This window comes from Carassius gibelio, chromosome B25, assembly GCF_023724105.1.
Source record: "Carassius gibelio isolate Cgi1373 ecotype wild population from Czech Republic chromosome B25, carGib1.2-hapl.c, whole genome shotgun sequence".
NCBI lineage: Eukaryota > Metazoa > Chordata > Actinopteri > Cypriniformes > Cyprinidae > Carassius > Carassius gibelio.
In genome coordinates, this window is record NC_068420.1 from 5,286,849 (window position 1) to 5,302,019 (window position 15,171).

The 15,171-nt window shown below is 35.3% G+C and overlaps 2 protein-coding genes across 3 annotated transcripts; both read right to left on the reverse strand.

Annotated features, from left to right (window-relative positions):
• Positions 1-13: 13 nt before the first annotated feature.
• On the reverse strand, positions 14-6,570 carry gatd1 (glutamine amidotransferase class 1 domain containing 1). The gene is made up of 7 exons (XM_052597540.1): positions 6,279-6,570; positions 5,347-5,423; positions 5,143-5,248; positions 4,957-5,064; positions 4,303-4,394; positions 4,131-4,224; positions 14-949 (listed from the first exon to the last, which is right to left on the reverse strand). Exons 1-7 carry the CDS (start codon positions 6,325-6,327, stop codon positions 834-836), a joined length of 642 nt encoding a protein of 213 aa, XP_052453500.1. The 5' UTR covers positions 6,328-6,570; the 3' UTR covers positions 14-833.
• A 333-nt stretch (positions 6,571-6,903) lies between these two features.
• LOC128014180 (CD151 antigen) lies at positions 6,904-15,162 on the reverse strand. 2 transcript variants are annotated; one of them, XM_052597538.1, is made up of 9 exons: positions 15,013-15,162; positions 13,037-13,121; positions 12,023-12,214; positions 9,045-9,119; positions 8,676-8,696; positions 8,183-8,287; positions 7,645-7,803; positions 7,325-7,411; positions 6,904-7,222 (listed from the first exon to the last, which is right to left on the reverse strand). In XM_052597538.1, the coding sequence occupies exons 2-9, from the start codon at positions 13,118-13,120 to the stop codon at positions 7,163-7,165; spliced, it is 783 nt and encodes a 260-aa protein (XP_052453498.1). In that variant the 5' UTR covers position 13,121; positions 15,013-15,162; the 3' UTR covers positions 6,904-7,162. The 2 variants fall into 2 exon arrangements, with proteins under 2 accessions (XP_052453498.1, XP_052453499.1); XM_052597539.1 differs by lacking the exon at positions 8,676-8,696 and having other exon boundaries at positions 15,013-15,161.
• Positions 15,163-15,171: the final 9 nt, after the last annotated feature.

A 15,171-nucleotide genomic window follows, 5' to 3' on the forward strand; every position in this document is an offset into this window, starting at 1 on the left:
TCTTGGCAGTGAATCAGCATTTTACTGTCCTTTATTTTATTCAGGAATACAATTTAAGGTACATATTTGGTTTTTCATACTGTATTACGTTCATAATACTGCACATTACAGATTTAGTTTCTTTTGCATTGCAAATCATAACCTTGATAATACATCACAGAATTTTTTTTGACATTAGATAATGAAGCAAAACAAAACATCCCAGAACAGGGCTTCGTAAGCTTAAGTTGATCGTAGCTCCATTGGTTTCTACAGGTCTACGATGTGGTTAAGCTTACGATGCTTTTAGGAAACACAGCCCAGATCAGTTCCTCTTATCATGATCTTCATATTCACAGGATATATAAAAAAAAAAGAAAGAAAAAAAAATAGTTCCTGTTAAAGTGCCCCATCTTCTACTTTACAGGAGCTTTGAACTCGGTGACACTCTTAATTACCAAAGATAATCATAATCATGTTTGCACTAACAAATGGGAGTCTGATGAATTTTAAAAGCTGAAATGTGGTCTTTTTTAGTTATTTTAGTGGATTTAATATTCTAGGGGGAATTCTGGTGTTATAGTTAAAAATTAAGCTTTTTTTTGGAGTGCATAACTTTGAAATTAATTTAGTTATTGTTATATATATTAAAAAGCATGTGCTCCTTTCTAGGCATTCAAAATAAAATTGAGTGATAACTGAAACTAAAATCTAAAGTGCAAACATTGGGAGTGTCATCTTGGCATGATTTTCATACTTGTGAATGTGCTTTAAACAGCCATTTCTAAAACACTTCTGGTTCACATTTCGTTGGTGTGGTCCCTTGTTCGTTCCCTTCTGAACAGGTGAAGCGTTTATCTGATGTTGCACAGCAGAATCAGGTTATTGACGGCCGCTGACGTGGACTGAACGTTTTGGCCCGTTACAAGATGGCGGTCCAGAACCACGTGAACGGCGTCCTCAATGCTCGCTGTGAGGAATTAAATTTATTTAGTTAAAAACTATGCTTCAAATTAATACAATTAGCATGTGGTAAAAGGGATGGAGGTCACCTAAAAATAAACTGATGTGTTACTTCTGAGATTTAAATATTATGCCAATTTAACAAAGGAATATCGTTTGACGTGTTTTAGAGTGGCATCACGTGAGAGATGAGATCACCGTTGCCGCCTCAAAGCACAAGTAGTAAACCGATCATCTCTTCTGCTTTACAACTTTATAGCACGAAATGTATGGAATGATATTCCGGACATTATTCAAAAGGAATTGCAAATTGTATTTGCAATTTGTGGACGCATAAAATGTGACAATCCAAACGCAAATGCAAATGGCGCATTACCCTTTGCATTTTCGTTTTTGCGAACGCACAGTGAGTGCCAAATTTCAAATTGAAAAGCAAAGTCCATTTGCAAATGCAATTCTCATGTTTTACGAGCTATGAGCCTGTCATATTTAAAAAGCAATATTAATTAACACATTTGATTTTTACTCTCTCTGCACAGCGCATGTAAACTGCCAAAACTCAAATGGAATCGCAATTCCTCTTGCATTTGAATTTCCAGACATCGACAGGGCTGGGGCCATTTTATTGGGTGTGTTTCCATTGGGATGTGACGTCACTCACAGTCGACCGTAATAAACAATTATTAATAGACATTTTTTTGTCCTACATTGTCCTTTGAATGTTTTGAAAAATGGTAGTAATCGGTGAAATTGTGGAGGACATTTGACACTTGATAACAGTTCATACGGTACAGATTTACTTTTACTCAGAAGCCATTTGGTTTTGGACAGGTTAAATGAGTTTGTGGGCTTGACGAACAGCATCATCAGTAATGATGTCTTCGCCAGTCTAAGTGAAGTGGCCGGTGTTCTGAAACTTTCGGTTTCTGAGATATTTGGTGTCACTGGGCGGATCATACATGATTGTTCATGAGTTTCCTGTTTCACGTTAAAGCGACTCTGAAAATATTAGTGCGCTGTCACCGGATCAAAAAAATAAAGAGAGGCAATTTATATAATATTTAGTTTTATTGTATTGGCTGAATATATACACATTTCTGAAACTATTATTATGATTAAATGAAAAAACTAAAAAAAGACAGTGGTATTTTATATCCTGTTTCGTTTTATTGTACAGTGAGGAAAATTGCATTTGCAAAGGCGAGCCGACTGATGTTATGAAGTACGCTGCTGTTTGCAGAATTACCGGATTTGCGTCGTCACGGACATCACACTCCCGAGTCGAATGCACGAAGTCTGAACTACCGAGGATGCAAGTCCAAAATCAGAGTTCTTTGAATTGAGAAACACGGGCAGACCTACATCACCAGACTATTTGCCTAATCTTCCCGGTACTTTAGACCGCTAGAAATAGATGCTGTTAGTCAAGGCCACAAACTCATTTAACCTGTCCAAAACCAAATGGCTCCTGAGTAAAAGGAAATCTGTACCGTATAAACTGTCATCTAGTGTCAAATGTCCTCCACAATTTAACAGATTACTTCCATTTTTCAAAACATTCTGCAAAATCGTGTATTAATAATTGTTTATTACGGTCGACTGTGAGTGATGTCACATCCCAATGGAAACACACCCAATAAAATGGCCCCGCCCCTGTCATTTGATTGACAGGTTTCCGTGTAGACGTCGGAAATTAAAATGCAAGAGGAATTGCGATTCCATTTGAGTTTTGGCAGTTTACATGCGCTGTGCAGAGAGAGTGAAAAGGCAAATGTGGTAATTAATATTACTTTTTAAATATGACAGGCTCATAGCTCCTAAGACATGAGAATTGCATTTGCAAATGGACTTTGCTTTTCAATTTGAAATTTGGCACTCACTGTGCGTTCGCGAAAGCAAAAATGCAAACAGTAATGCGCCATTTGCATTTGGATTATGTCACATTTTATGCGTCCACAAATTGAAAACGCAATTGCAAATACAATTTGCAATTCCTTTTGAATAATGTCCGGAATATCATTCCAAAGAAATACACGTAAATGAACAACAGAAGGTATGTTTAAAAATTAAGTTCAACTTACTGAATGTGTCATATCTCTTGTAATCGCCCAATCAGTATTTCAATCAAGGAGAGATTGATAAATATATTGTAAACAATGTCACGTACTATAACCTTACCTCAGAAAAGCCGTTAAATGTCAACAGCTCGATAGTTAGCTTGACTAATTAAGCTCTAGAGAGGGAAAAAAAGTCCTAAATATATGCACTATATTATATATTCATTATATTTAAACTTTTTCCTAAATATTTGTATGTTTGAATAAATCTCCTGCTTTGTTTTAACATATTTAAACAAATTAAAGAATTAGAGTATATGTATAATACATAATTAAAAAGGTATAAATTGTTAAACTGCCTTATGCAAATGCTTGTACACAAATCACTTGTTAATTTTAAAATTTAATATTACAGTAATGAGTATAACTGACAGCACATGCTTAAGTAAACTTTCATAATGTATTGTACTTAAAGTGCCCTATTTAAGCACACTTGCTTTTAACATACCATCTCTGAATTTAAAACATTTATTTAGTTAGCACTTTTAATACACTCTAGTGTACTGGAAGTTGGGTTCAAGTGTACAACATTGGGGAAAATATTTATTTGATCTCATACTGATTTTGTTCTTACAAAAGAAAAAAAGAAATTAAATGAAGGGTCTGTAATTTATTCTGTAATAATGTTTCTGTACCGAGTACTAAGTCATGATTGCTTGGGGATCAAATACTTATTTCACTCACTGAAATGCAAATTAATTTATAAACTATATATAATGCGTTTTTCTGGACTTTTGGTTGATATTCGGTCTCTATACATTCAAATAAACGAACCATAAAAATTACAGACCCTTCATTTCTTTTTAAGTGGCCATTAAACGGTCATGTACTTTATCTGATATATATCTAAATAAATTAATATCAAATCAAAAACGTCAACACTTAAATTGCAAGCTTGTGTATTGAAATTAAATTATGAGAGATATGTCAATACCCAGCCCTAATTACAACCAAAATGTGAGCTGTTCCTCAAACAAAGCTGTCAGAAGACTTCAAATATAGAAATATATATTGGATGACTTATGATGAAAGTAAGTCAAACAATTTGGGAACGGCTTTAATAAACCTCACCTGTATAAGATCCACCATTGTCTTTGATGAAATCCTCCACAATCAGAGGCAGGTTGGCAAATTCAGGAGAACGTACCAGCTCAAACACAGAGGGCTGTCAAAAACATCACTTTAGAATAGCGTTTTCATCATAAATCCATGGTTTGTTGATTCATATTACATTATCACTCACCCCAGTCATGCTGTAGCCACTAAATATCCATTTCTGTTCCTCTGTAGCGCAGCAGAGAGCAGCTACTCCCTGTCCCACAGCACACACAGGCTCTACAATCACACAGACCCGAATCAAACAAACCCATCTCAGTTTATAGAGACAGAGCGACATGCTTCTTAATCTGAAAACCAAGCAATCCAAATGCTCTCCATTGATTTTTTGTTGCGGAAAGCTGCCTCCTTATCATTTGACTTGTAACAAAAAACAGAACAAAGCCTAAAAGTTGCTGAGTGACAAGGTGTACAACAAACAAGCTACCAAAAACCAAAAAAATGAGTGTTTAAAGGGTTAGTTCAGCCAAAAATTTAAAAGCAGGCGTATCTTTCAGTGTAATGAGACAGTGCTCTACTTTTGTGTCCTTATTGATTATTTTTTGGGTTGGCAGCTTATAAAAATGCAGTTCTGGGTTTTTTAGCATGTTTGCTGTACACCTCATCACTCAAGCAACTTTCAGGCATGGTTCTTAATTTTGTTTTAAGTCCGAAACAACAAGAAGGCAGCTTCCCACAATACAAAGCCAATGGAGAGGGTTGGATTATTTTCCTCTGGGTGGGTGAGGCCTAAATGCGGTCTGGTTAAACCCTGAGGTTTCTAAGAAGCAGAGACCCTCACTTTGATGAGACATGAAGTGGGACAGGATTCGTGCGAGGGATCCGCTGTGGGCGAGATCATTCAGGGCTCCCGGACAGTCAGGGATCAGCAGCGCCTGATAGCGGGCACCTGAAACATCACACATGTGCTTATGTTAGAAATGGCACTTAATGCACACAGACTCAAGAAAGCAGAGAGATGTTAGACCATCGATAGACTCCAGCTTGGCCGGGTTTGCGTAGGGTTTGACGCTGAACTCTTGCACCCATCGGGCTGTGCTGTCATCCACACCGGTAAAGTCGATCGACTTCCCCTGTGAGACAAAAAAAAAGGGGAGACATCCAGCACATTGCGTGTCATATATGGATGAATAAACAATGATTGTAGATGCTGCAGTGTGTGTTTCCTCACGCCAGGTGTCGCTGTCTGCAGGTTAAACACTGAACTGCACAAATTAAAACACTGATGGAACGACCTCGCTGAAACTCCTGCAGGAAAACACACACTTTAATGAGTTACATTCACAGGAAACAGAAAACACTAACACTGTTCAAAGAGGAATTTAAAAACAGATCAAAGTGCACTGTTATTACCATCTGATCATCCATTTGGATTTTTGAACTTTTTTTTTATCATTATATAAAAGCACTTTGAATAAATAAAATCCAAAAAAGTAATAATGAGATCTTTCACGAGAAAAACAAAACAAATACAAAACCTGCATTGAAAATGTATTAACACTAAATTAATTTCAATATATTATAATCATTGAACTTAATTTATATAAAATGTATACATAGCCTATATTTAAATTTTTATAAAAAGAATGTTACATAATTAGCTTAATTAGGCACAGTAGATATCCATTTTCAAGACCACAAAAATTACATTAAATATAATTTCAAAATTTATAAAGTTCTTATTTTATACAATATATTTTCGAAAAAAATAAATATACAATTTGAAAATGTTAGTATTATATCCATATGTGTGTGTGTGTGTGTGTGTGTGTGTATGTGTAATATATAGCAATGTTGTTTTGTAAAATCTTGGTTAAGTGCGATTTTTGGTGAATTATATTAAATAAAACATTAAAATTATTAACAAATAGGTAGAGTCACAAATATCATCATAACTATTTATTACACTCGTAATATATGTAACCTATACAACAATTTTAAATCTGAAACATACAAACATGTATTGTACCGATTCACTGGTAATAAAATTTGGCCGTTAATTATATTTTGACCATTAACTCAAATAGAAACGGTTCATTTCAGAAATCCATTACCCTTCCCGTAAATAATAATGTTCATTTGACGCGATGTTGTGAGTCTTACCTGCAGATGCAGCACTGGCCACAATGAGACATGTAGGTTTAGATGTCATTTTAGATGCTTTAGATCGACAAATTTACTAGGTTTCGATGCTTATAGAGACTGAGCATCAACAAACGATAATGGCAATACTAACGTCAACAATAATCCACTAAATACACGAACTGAAAGCCAGTCTGAAACAGAACAGAGAGCATTTGATCAGCTGCTTGTTTTCATGGTCCGTCGGTTAAAAGGTTCCGGGTAAAACAGTCGCTGTTTAAGTAGTTCCTATATGCATATGGAGACGTGATATGCACATTTTATATCATAATTATCTGAATAAGGACCCCCTTTTTTCTTCTTCTTTTTAAAATTTTTTTTTAAGGAAAATATACAGACACCGTGAATGTTATTTCCACCTGATGAAAATAAATTAATGTTAATGTTTATTATTAGAACAAATGTTTCACACAGAGCATGTAAAAATTTATGTCTGTCATTTTAATATTAAAGCAGTAATAAAGATTACAACCCATTTCAATGCTGAAAGGGTGCTAAAAAATTATCTAATGTTTAATAATAAATGGCCGATACATTCTGTATTTATCTGAAGGCATTTGTGAGAGTAAAATTGACAGAAATCAAATGAAACAATTCCACTGATTTATTTTTCTGGGGAAAAAAAAAATCTAATTTGAGAACACACTGCTTCTAAAAACCTTTGCTTAAAACAAAGCCATTTAAGTTCCATTTCCAGAACGACTGTCCTGCAGCCAAGACATATTGAGCTGTCATCCTGCATATGGTGACACATTCATGAAACCAAACAACATAAAACCAAGCAGACAGTAATGCAGACAGCAGGAACACTTATTTGGTGTTGGTGTGAATAGGTATCTTCTTTCTCAATATATTTCTTCTTTCAAACTTTGATACAAGCAGCAGGTAAAAATCATCCCTATAATCTGGAATATACAGAGAAAGCCAAAGGTTAAAACCTAAGAGATGGCAAAAAAAAAGCAAATATAAGTGAATATATTTGCTGGAATTATATCAGAGTTGCTCACCTGAATGAATGCAATCCCGAGACCCACTGAGCCCAAAATAATCAGATGTTGAAGTATAAACTCCTCTAGTTTGGATACGCAGCCTCCCTGAAAAAAAGAAAATGTAAAAAAAAAAAAACAATCTTAACAATGTCTCAAAATATGTTTTAGATTTTTAAACATACCCAAAGTATACATTAAAAGATCACATTTCTCATCAAATTCCTCAAGAGCCAAATTATCTCAGATATTTGCTATAAAACAAATCTGAGACAGATCTGTTACTAAAATAACTGCATAAGCTATAAAAGTGCAATACAATTGTGCGTATCTGAACATACCTCCACTTTGTAGATGTTGGATGGGTGGTCTCTGACTCCACAGCGCTGTGTGGGGGTCTTACAGCAGCTGTCGGGCACCAGCCGTTTGTCGGCAATGTCTGTATGTATCCAGACCCCTTCCCTCCAGTCCGCCGAGCTGTTACTGCCACAACACTTCAGCTGCACCGTAAAACAGATGGAGCGCGGGAGCGAGAAAAGAGTTCATTCTCGTGTCTGATGGGGTGACGCATAATCTCACATGCTCACAGACTGGGAAAGTGTGTTCAAAAGCCTTCTTTGTTATGATATTGAAAGACTCTAAACCTCAAAGCTGTTGAAAAACTGAAACATGCATGGATGATTATAGGTTAAAACTAGATTGTGGGCTTGACGAAGTCTTGTCTTAAATGTTAGAAGTCAGTTGAAAGTGTTAAAGGTTTCTAAAGGTGTTCTATACAGTTGTCTGGTTGATAGATAGATAGATAGATAGATAGATTGATAGATAGATAGATAGATAGATAGATAGATAGATAGATAGATAGATAGATGACTGTCTTACGTCTTGCTGGAGCTTGTCGATGGCTCTAGTGATGTGCTCTTGTCCATGCTGCTGGTAGTTTTGCACCATCTTCTCTTTCAGATCGGCTCTCAGCTCAGCGTTTAGCTGAAATCACAGATAAATCCATTAAAATAGAGATCTATAACTATAAATCATTCTCTATATTTAGTAAATATCTGTTTTCATTCACAGATACAGTACAAAGTAAAACCTCATTTATAAAAGGAACCATTCAAAATGATAATTCCGTCATTAATTATTCACCCTCATGTCGTTCCAAACATGATGTTATTTTTTTTCCTGAAACATGGAAGAATGTTCATGCCACCTTCAGTGTGCCACGGAAAAATAACATCATACTGGTTTGGAATGACGAGAGAATGAGTAATTAATGACAGTGTTTTTATTTTGGAATGAACTGTTGCTACTGAGGTAAAAATCATTCTATAAATGTGCAACTTCAGTTAGATTATTTGCCTATGTAACTGTTTACCTGGTAGCAGAGAGGAAAACACTGGAGGAAAAGGAGGAAGAAGACAAAGGGTTTTATAAAGATGGAAAAACAGGAAAGTGAATGGAAAGCATGCAGACATAACACTCCACATGCGCATGTTAGTTTAACATCAATATGAGGAGATTACAGTTAAATTAGGACATAATCTGATGTCTTGTTACATTTCTATGATATTCATTGAAATATTGCAACCATGTTTATCAAGTCGTTATTCACATGCATACATAAAGATGGTGAAGAAAACTGAAAAAAGAGGGTGCAGAAACATTTAACAGGATAAGAAAGAACTCCTCCAAGTTAAACATATAGAAATGTAGCGTTTATTCCTCATCCTGAATGAGAGTTTACCTCCTGATAATAGACGTAAGCCAGAATTCCAGCTGTGATCTCCAGAAGGAAGATTAACAACAACAGCACAAAGAACTATAGAGACAAAAAAGGAAAAACAATTCATCAATGCATATATTTTGACACCAGGTTTGGGGGTCAGTAAATATTGGCGATTTCATTTTTGTATGACTGTTCTTCATAGGGATAGTTCATCCAAAGATGAAAATGCTGTCTTAGTTTACTAACTCACATGTCATTCGTAAGACTTTTATTCATCTTCAGAACACAAATGAAGATATTTTTAATGAAATCTGTAAGAGTTCTATCCCTCCACTGACAGTCTATGCAACCAATACTTTGACGCTTCAGATTGCTCATAAAGATAATCCATCTGAATAAGTGGTTTCATATTTCATTACAAATATTTTAATTTGTGTTCATAAGATGAATGAAAGACGTTGAGGGTTTGAAACAACATGAAAGTGAACCACTGACAGAATTTTTATTTGTATTTTTGGGTGAACTACTCAAGTGAAAAATGAATATACCTAAATGTGTTTGAAATACATGTATTTCATGCTAAATATACTGCAAAATACATTCACGCATACATTGTCGCTTTAAGAAACTTCTCTCTCTGATGTTCATCAGCTGTTGGAGATGTGAACAAATGGCATCTGAGGAATTTTATGCAGCTGATAAAGGTTAAAAGCATTCTTCTTCTTCTCTCAGCCTGTATTTGTTCTTTATTTTCCCTCTGTTTTCTGTGCCCACCACTCTCCTTTCATTCCTCTATTCTGGATTCACTCCCTACTCATTTCTCTATACTCCCTCCCTCCCTCTCTCTCTCTCTCTCTCTCTCCCTGCTGGCTGTCATTCCTCAGTTATGACTCAGTTTCTAAGTCTGACCTCTTAAAGATACACACGTCTTTATTTAAATCAGATATGTTGACAGCTTTGAGACAACTAAGAGACACACATATGAGCACCATCAAACTGATTTAGAAAGCACAAAAAGTCATGTTAGTGTGACTGCATGTTCCCAGAATAATCTCTGGTTTCTGTGTGCAATAATCCACACGGCTACTGTAATCCAGTGTTTACACTGTCCACTTTGTCCAGTACTCATAATATTTCACTCAGAGGTTTTTGTGTTGATCTTTTCACAGGCTGCTCTGAGATGATTCATCAGAAACATTTGCAGGGACAAAACCATTTGGTTCCTTCCTTTGTTAAAATAGCCATTGTGTTGGTGGTGCTTCCAAGTTAAGCAACACCATTTAGGGTGAGTTAACCAACCAAACAAATTATAAATACGAAACCTTAACACGTAATTCATCCTGCTCTGTGATAAATGATAAGTGCCTTTTTTTTTTGCCTGGGGTTGGAATGTTTTGACTCAGGACAGTAAGCAACCGCCCTAGCTACCACATAGATAAAGCTTTAAGACACACAGAACATCCTTGCAACCACAAAATAATGCTTTGGACACACTCAAAAACACATAGCATAGCTGGATGCTGAAATTGTGATGAAACAATGGGTTTAATAGGGGCACAAGCAGTTCTGTCTAAGCAAGTTAAGTTGAAGGGGATGGTCCTTCATCCAGCAAGAAATGTCTGTTAGAAAAGCTGAGATGCGAGTAGCTACCGTCGGATCATTAGGATGCAATGAGAGGTAGAGTTAAGTGTCATCAGCATAGCAGTGGAATGAAAAGCCATGTTTCTGAATGACAGAACCTAGTGATGCCATGTAGACTGAGAAGAGAAGTGGTCCAAGAACTGAGCCCTGAGGTACCCCAGTAGTTAGATGTTGTGACTTGGATACCTCACCTCTCCGAGATCTGAGAGATACGATGCAAATGACTGAAGTATGGTTCCTGAGATGCTCTCTGTCAAGTAGAGTTGACAGGAAGATCTGGTGGTTAACCGTGTCAAAGACAGATCCAGCAAGATATGTACTGAAGATCTGGATTCCGCTCTTGCCAGTCTTAGGGCTTCAACAACTGAGAGCAAGGCAGTCTTGGTTGAATGTCCACTTCTAAAACCAGACTGGTTGCTGTCGAGGAGGTTATTTTGTGTGAGAAAGGCAGAGACTTGGTTGAACACAGCTCTTTCAAGTGTTTTTGCAATGAAAGGAAGAAGGAAAACCGGTCTGTAGTTCTCTAAAATAAATGGGTTAAGGGTGGGTTTCTTTAATAGTGGGGTTATACTACATTGTTAACATCATTGCAACAGTTAAAGAAACCACTTAAAGCTGCGGTAGGTAACTTTTGACGCTCTAGTGGTTAATAAACAGAACTGCTTGCGTCTTGTGGAAGAACATTGTAGCCGGAACTACTTCTCTCTGTTTATGTCTATGAAGAATCACAAAGGTACTGGGTTACTCCGCCGCGGTACCCCCGAAGCAATCTAAAATAGTCCGAATATAAACACTTATTATAGGTGCACCCTAGTGTTTCAGGACAAGCTAAAAACACGGTTTGGAAAATGGATTCATGGTGTACTCGCTTATTATATACATTTTTCTAAATTTTTAACACAAACAAAGTTACAGACCGCAGCTCTGATTGGTTGTTTCTTACCGGGAGCGGATGAATTTCTGCAAATGGCAATAGGACCACTGGGAGGAGCCAGAGGAGCTTGATTTTTTTCACAGATTATCTGTCTCATATTCTACTGTCAGGACATAATGACAGGTTTAACAAATATGTAAAAAATATATTTTTACAAAAGTTACCTACTGCAGCTTTAAACACCTTAACAACTGCACAGATACATGTTTGCAACCACCCACAACACCTTAGTAACCACATGGCAACACTTAAAAAAAACTATGAACACCCTAGCAACCACATTGCAATATTTTAAAAACACTCAGAACACCTTGGCAACCACAATGCAATACTTTAAACATTTAAACATGTCAAACACCTTTGAATTGTGGTTGTGACCGCTGTGCTGTCACTTTTAGAGTTACCCTTAATACTCTCTCACCACTATAAGAAGACCTCTTTGTTCCCTGATGGTGGCGCAGCAGCCCAGTATCCCGGTGAACACCACCACGGCCCCAGCACCAATCAGGATGAAGGCTGCAGCCGAGTACATGCTGGAGGACAGAAGGCTGATGTAGTCACTTTTATCCACGAGAGTCCATATTCCCACTGCCATCACAGCGCCACCTGCCAGCTGGGAGGAAGAGGTACAGTCATTAAACTGGCTCTTTCTGAAGCAGACTTTACTAAACTTACTGATCTTGTTAGATTTTATGCCTTACAGTGACTTTATTCATCATTAGAAAGTAAAACAGTGAATCTTTCTTTTCAAATACATTCAAACAATAATAACTTAATCCATACTATGATTAACTAAAACATTATTATTATACACATTATTATACATAATTATACACACATATATGCATACAAACACATAAATATATAAATAAAAGCTTATTATTAACAGATTTAAGTAAATATAATCAATAAAATAATATATTTAATATATTATTTAATATAATAATATATAATTAATTAATTAATTATGAACAGTGCTGTTAAAAAATTAATCGCAACCAAAATAAAAGTTTTTGTTTACATTATATGTGTGTGTTATTTATTCTACATATAAATATAAACACACACACACATAGAGTATGTTTTCAAAAACATTTATACATTTATAGTTTTTTTATTATATATAAATATATTTAATATATAAACAAAATATTTTTCTTAAATATATAAATATTTGTATTTATAAATGCATAATAAATATACAAAGTACATTGTGATTAATCATTTGACATCACTAATTATTATATATATATATATATAAATAATAAAAAGTCCGTTATCTAATTTCTTTTTTTTTTTTTTCTTGGAAGACCACATAAAACTAGCCAAAACTGGTTTATTGGTCATTCAGCTAGTTAAGCTATTTTTACCAATTAATTGAACATGAAACCACTTTAGGCTACTTTTAGCTATTTTCTCAACAGTACAAACTCACCCAAAAGAAAAGATTGAAGATGAACAGAAGGTATTTGAGGCATACTGTCCCACAGGTATTGGTTTTTTCCTCAGCATCTGCCATCCTGAAATGGTAATAGATTTTACAAACACTTTCAAGATGGCATCCACTTGACAGGTCTGAGAAAAACCATGAATCCAGCTTAACATCCCCGAGAGACTGGTCTTTATCTACTACAGGCCGTTTGGACAGAACTAACCCTAGCTGTAAACCCTACCCTTTATTGCTGTGATCAAAGCTAATGAATTTAAACCTATTTCAAAATAAAAACTTAAGTTCAGTTGCTGCCTTAAATGAAGTATAATCAACATTTATGCTTAAATTACATTAAACTAAGTTGAATTTCATGTAACTAATAAAAATGGTTGAATTTTGCTTGTTAATGCAGGAACATATTGTTGTCATGTTTACAGTGAAGAAACATTTCTCATTAAAGCAGCAGTACTCCTTCATATATTAAACCATCCTACATGTTTTCATTATTCTTTGATGAATAGAATGTTCAAAATAAAAGCATTTCCATGAAACAGAAATCATTTAGAACATTATAAATACTGTCACTTTATATTATATATTAATCTAGAGTACAATACTCTCTCTCTCTCTCTCAAAAAAGAAAAGAAAAATACCTAAACTTTTTAACAGTAGTGTAAATATTACAAGTATTTTTCTATAAAACAAATATTTCTTTATTTTGTTTCATTTTGGAGTGAAATAATAGAATAAGTTGTACTTAACTGAGAGTTTGAAGTTAGTGAATTCTTACTCTGAGTAAATAAACGTGTGCAATTCGTTTCAGGGGTGGGTGTGGATGCAGGCCCCTGTCCAGGAAACTTTCACTCTCTCTCTCTCTCTCTCTCCTTTACTACAGCGACAGGATGAGTGAGTCACAGAGAGAGAGAAACTCTTACTACTGTAACCTCACCCAGCTGCCTCTATGAGCAGATATAACTCCAGCCGCCTGACTAACACCAACACGTCTCCAGTGCGGGAAACAGACGCCACCAAGACACTAAGCCTTGTGTTTTTACACCTGCCTGTTTTGGGACATGCTGCTGACAGCAAATAAATAGCAAATAACCACACCCACATACACCCACACACAGATTTAATTGATTTCTGCCCTAAAATATGAGACAGCAATGTTTCAAGAGTTTAAGACACAGAATAGGACACACACTTATTCAATAACTGTTTTATTTCCAGTTTATTTTTTAAGATTAACTGTTTTTCAAAAGCACCGTTAGATACCAGTGTTTCCTTTCATAGCTAAGAGATTTGATTTAAAAAACAGTATAAAAGCTATTAAACTTTTTTTTATGATTTTAAATCTGGATTTAACCTCAGAATGATTTCAAAGAATAAAGAGAGGTGATAAAGTCTGATTTTGTGGTAGCTGTTTTTTTTTTTTATAATAATTTTAATTATTATAATCTGAATTCAAGTGATGAAGGTTTGTGATAGTCTGTCAGTAATCAGTGTTGAGTTCTGCTGTGAGGTTAACCCTGGCTGCTTTATATGTTTCTAAATGATTAATAGTTGAAAACATTTTTTTAGAAATTAAGAAAAGTTAGCCTACTTATTACATTTTTAGGGTAACTTGTAATCTGTAATTTATGATATTTCCAAAGTAACCTTTCCAACCCAGCCGATAACTTTTTTTAATTGATTTTTTAAAAACGTTTATTTACTAAAGGGCATCATTAGTGTATTAAGTTTTAACAAATATTATAAGTGCGTTTATGGCGCTTCTAATGATAGTCTTCAAAAAGACAATAACAAAAAATATAAAATATCAGTAGGCTCCTTTAGTTAAAAACTGCGGTTGAGGACAAAAGTGTAATGTATCATAAACTCATAAATCCCACCACAATACAAACGTTGGCCACTTATGACCTGTAAATAAACGATTTCAAAAGAATAATAAAAGTTCGTGTTTGAAATATACCACTCACCTTAAGGACGTGATTGAAATAATATCCCGTTGTAGGTCGTATTTTAAAAAAGTTATAAAATGATGTTTGTGAGTACGCTTTTACTCCAGGGGTCCGTGCCCTTCTGTCCGCGTTTGTCGTGGGCACTGCTCTCGTGAACGCGCGTCATTCTATAAAGCG

Bases quoted from the DNA above. Each gene is read 5' to 3' on its own strand.
- LOC128014180 (XM_052597538.1), bottom strand. From the start codon at position 13,120: ATGGCAGATGCTGAGGAAAAAACCAATACCTGTGGGACAGTATGCCTC. The intron at 12,215-13,036 runs GTGAGTTTGTAC...TCTTCCTCCCAG, and splicing joins TCTTCAATCTTTTCTTTTGG to CTGGCAGGTGGCGCTGTGAT. The intron at 9,120-12,022 runs GTGAGAGAGTAT...TTGTCTCTATAG, and splicing joins AAAGAGGTCTTCTTATAGTG to TTCTTTGTGCTGTTGTTGTT.
- gatd1 (XM_052597540.1), bottom strand. From the start codon at position 6,327: ATGACATCTAAACCTACATGTCTCATTGTGGCCAGTGCTGCATCTGCA. The intron at 5,424-6,278 runs GTAAGACTCACA...GTTTTCCTGCAG, and splicing joins GGCCAGTGCTGCATCTGCAG to GAGTTTCAGCGAGGTCGTTC. The intron at 4,225-4,302 runs GTGAGTGATAAT...TGTTTTTGACAG, and splicing joins GTGGCTACAGCATGACTGGG to CCCTCTGTGTTTGAGCTGGT.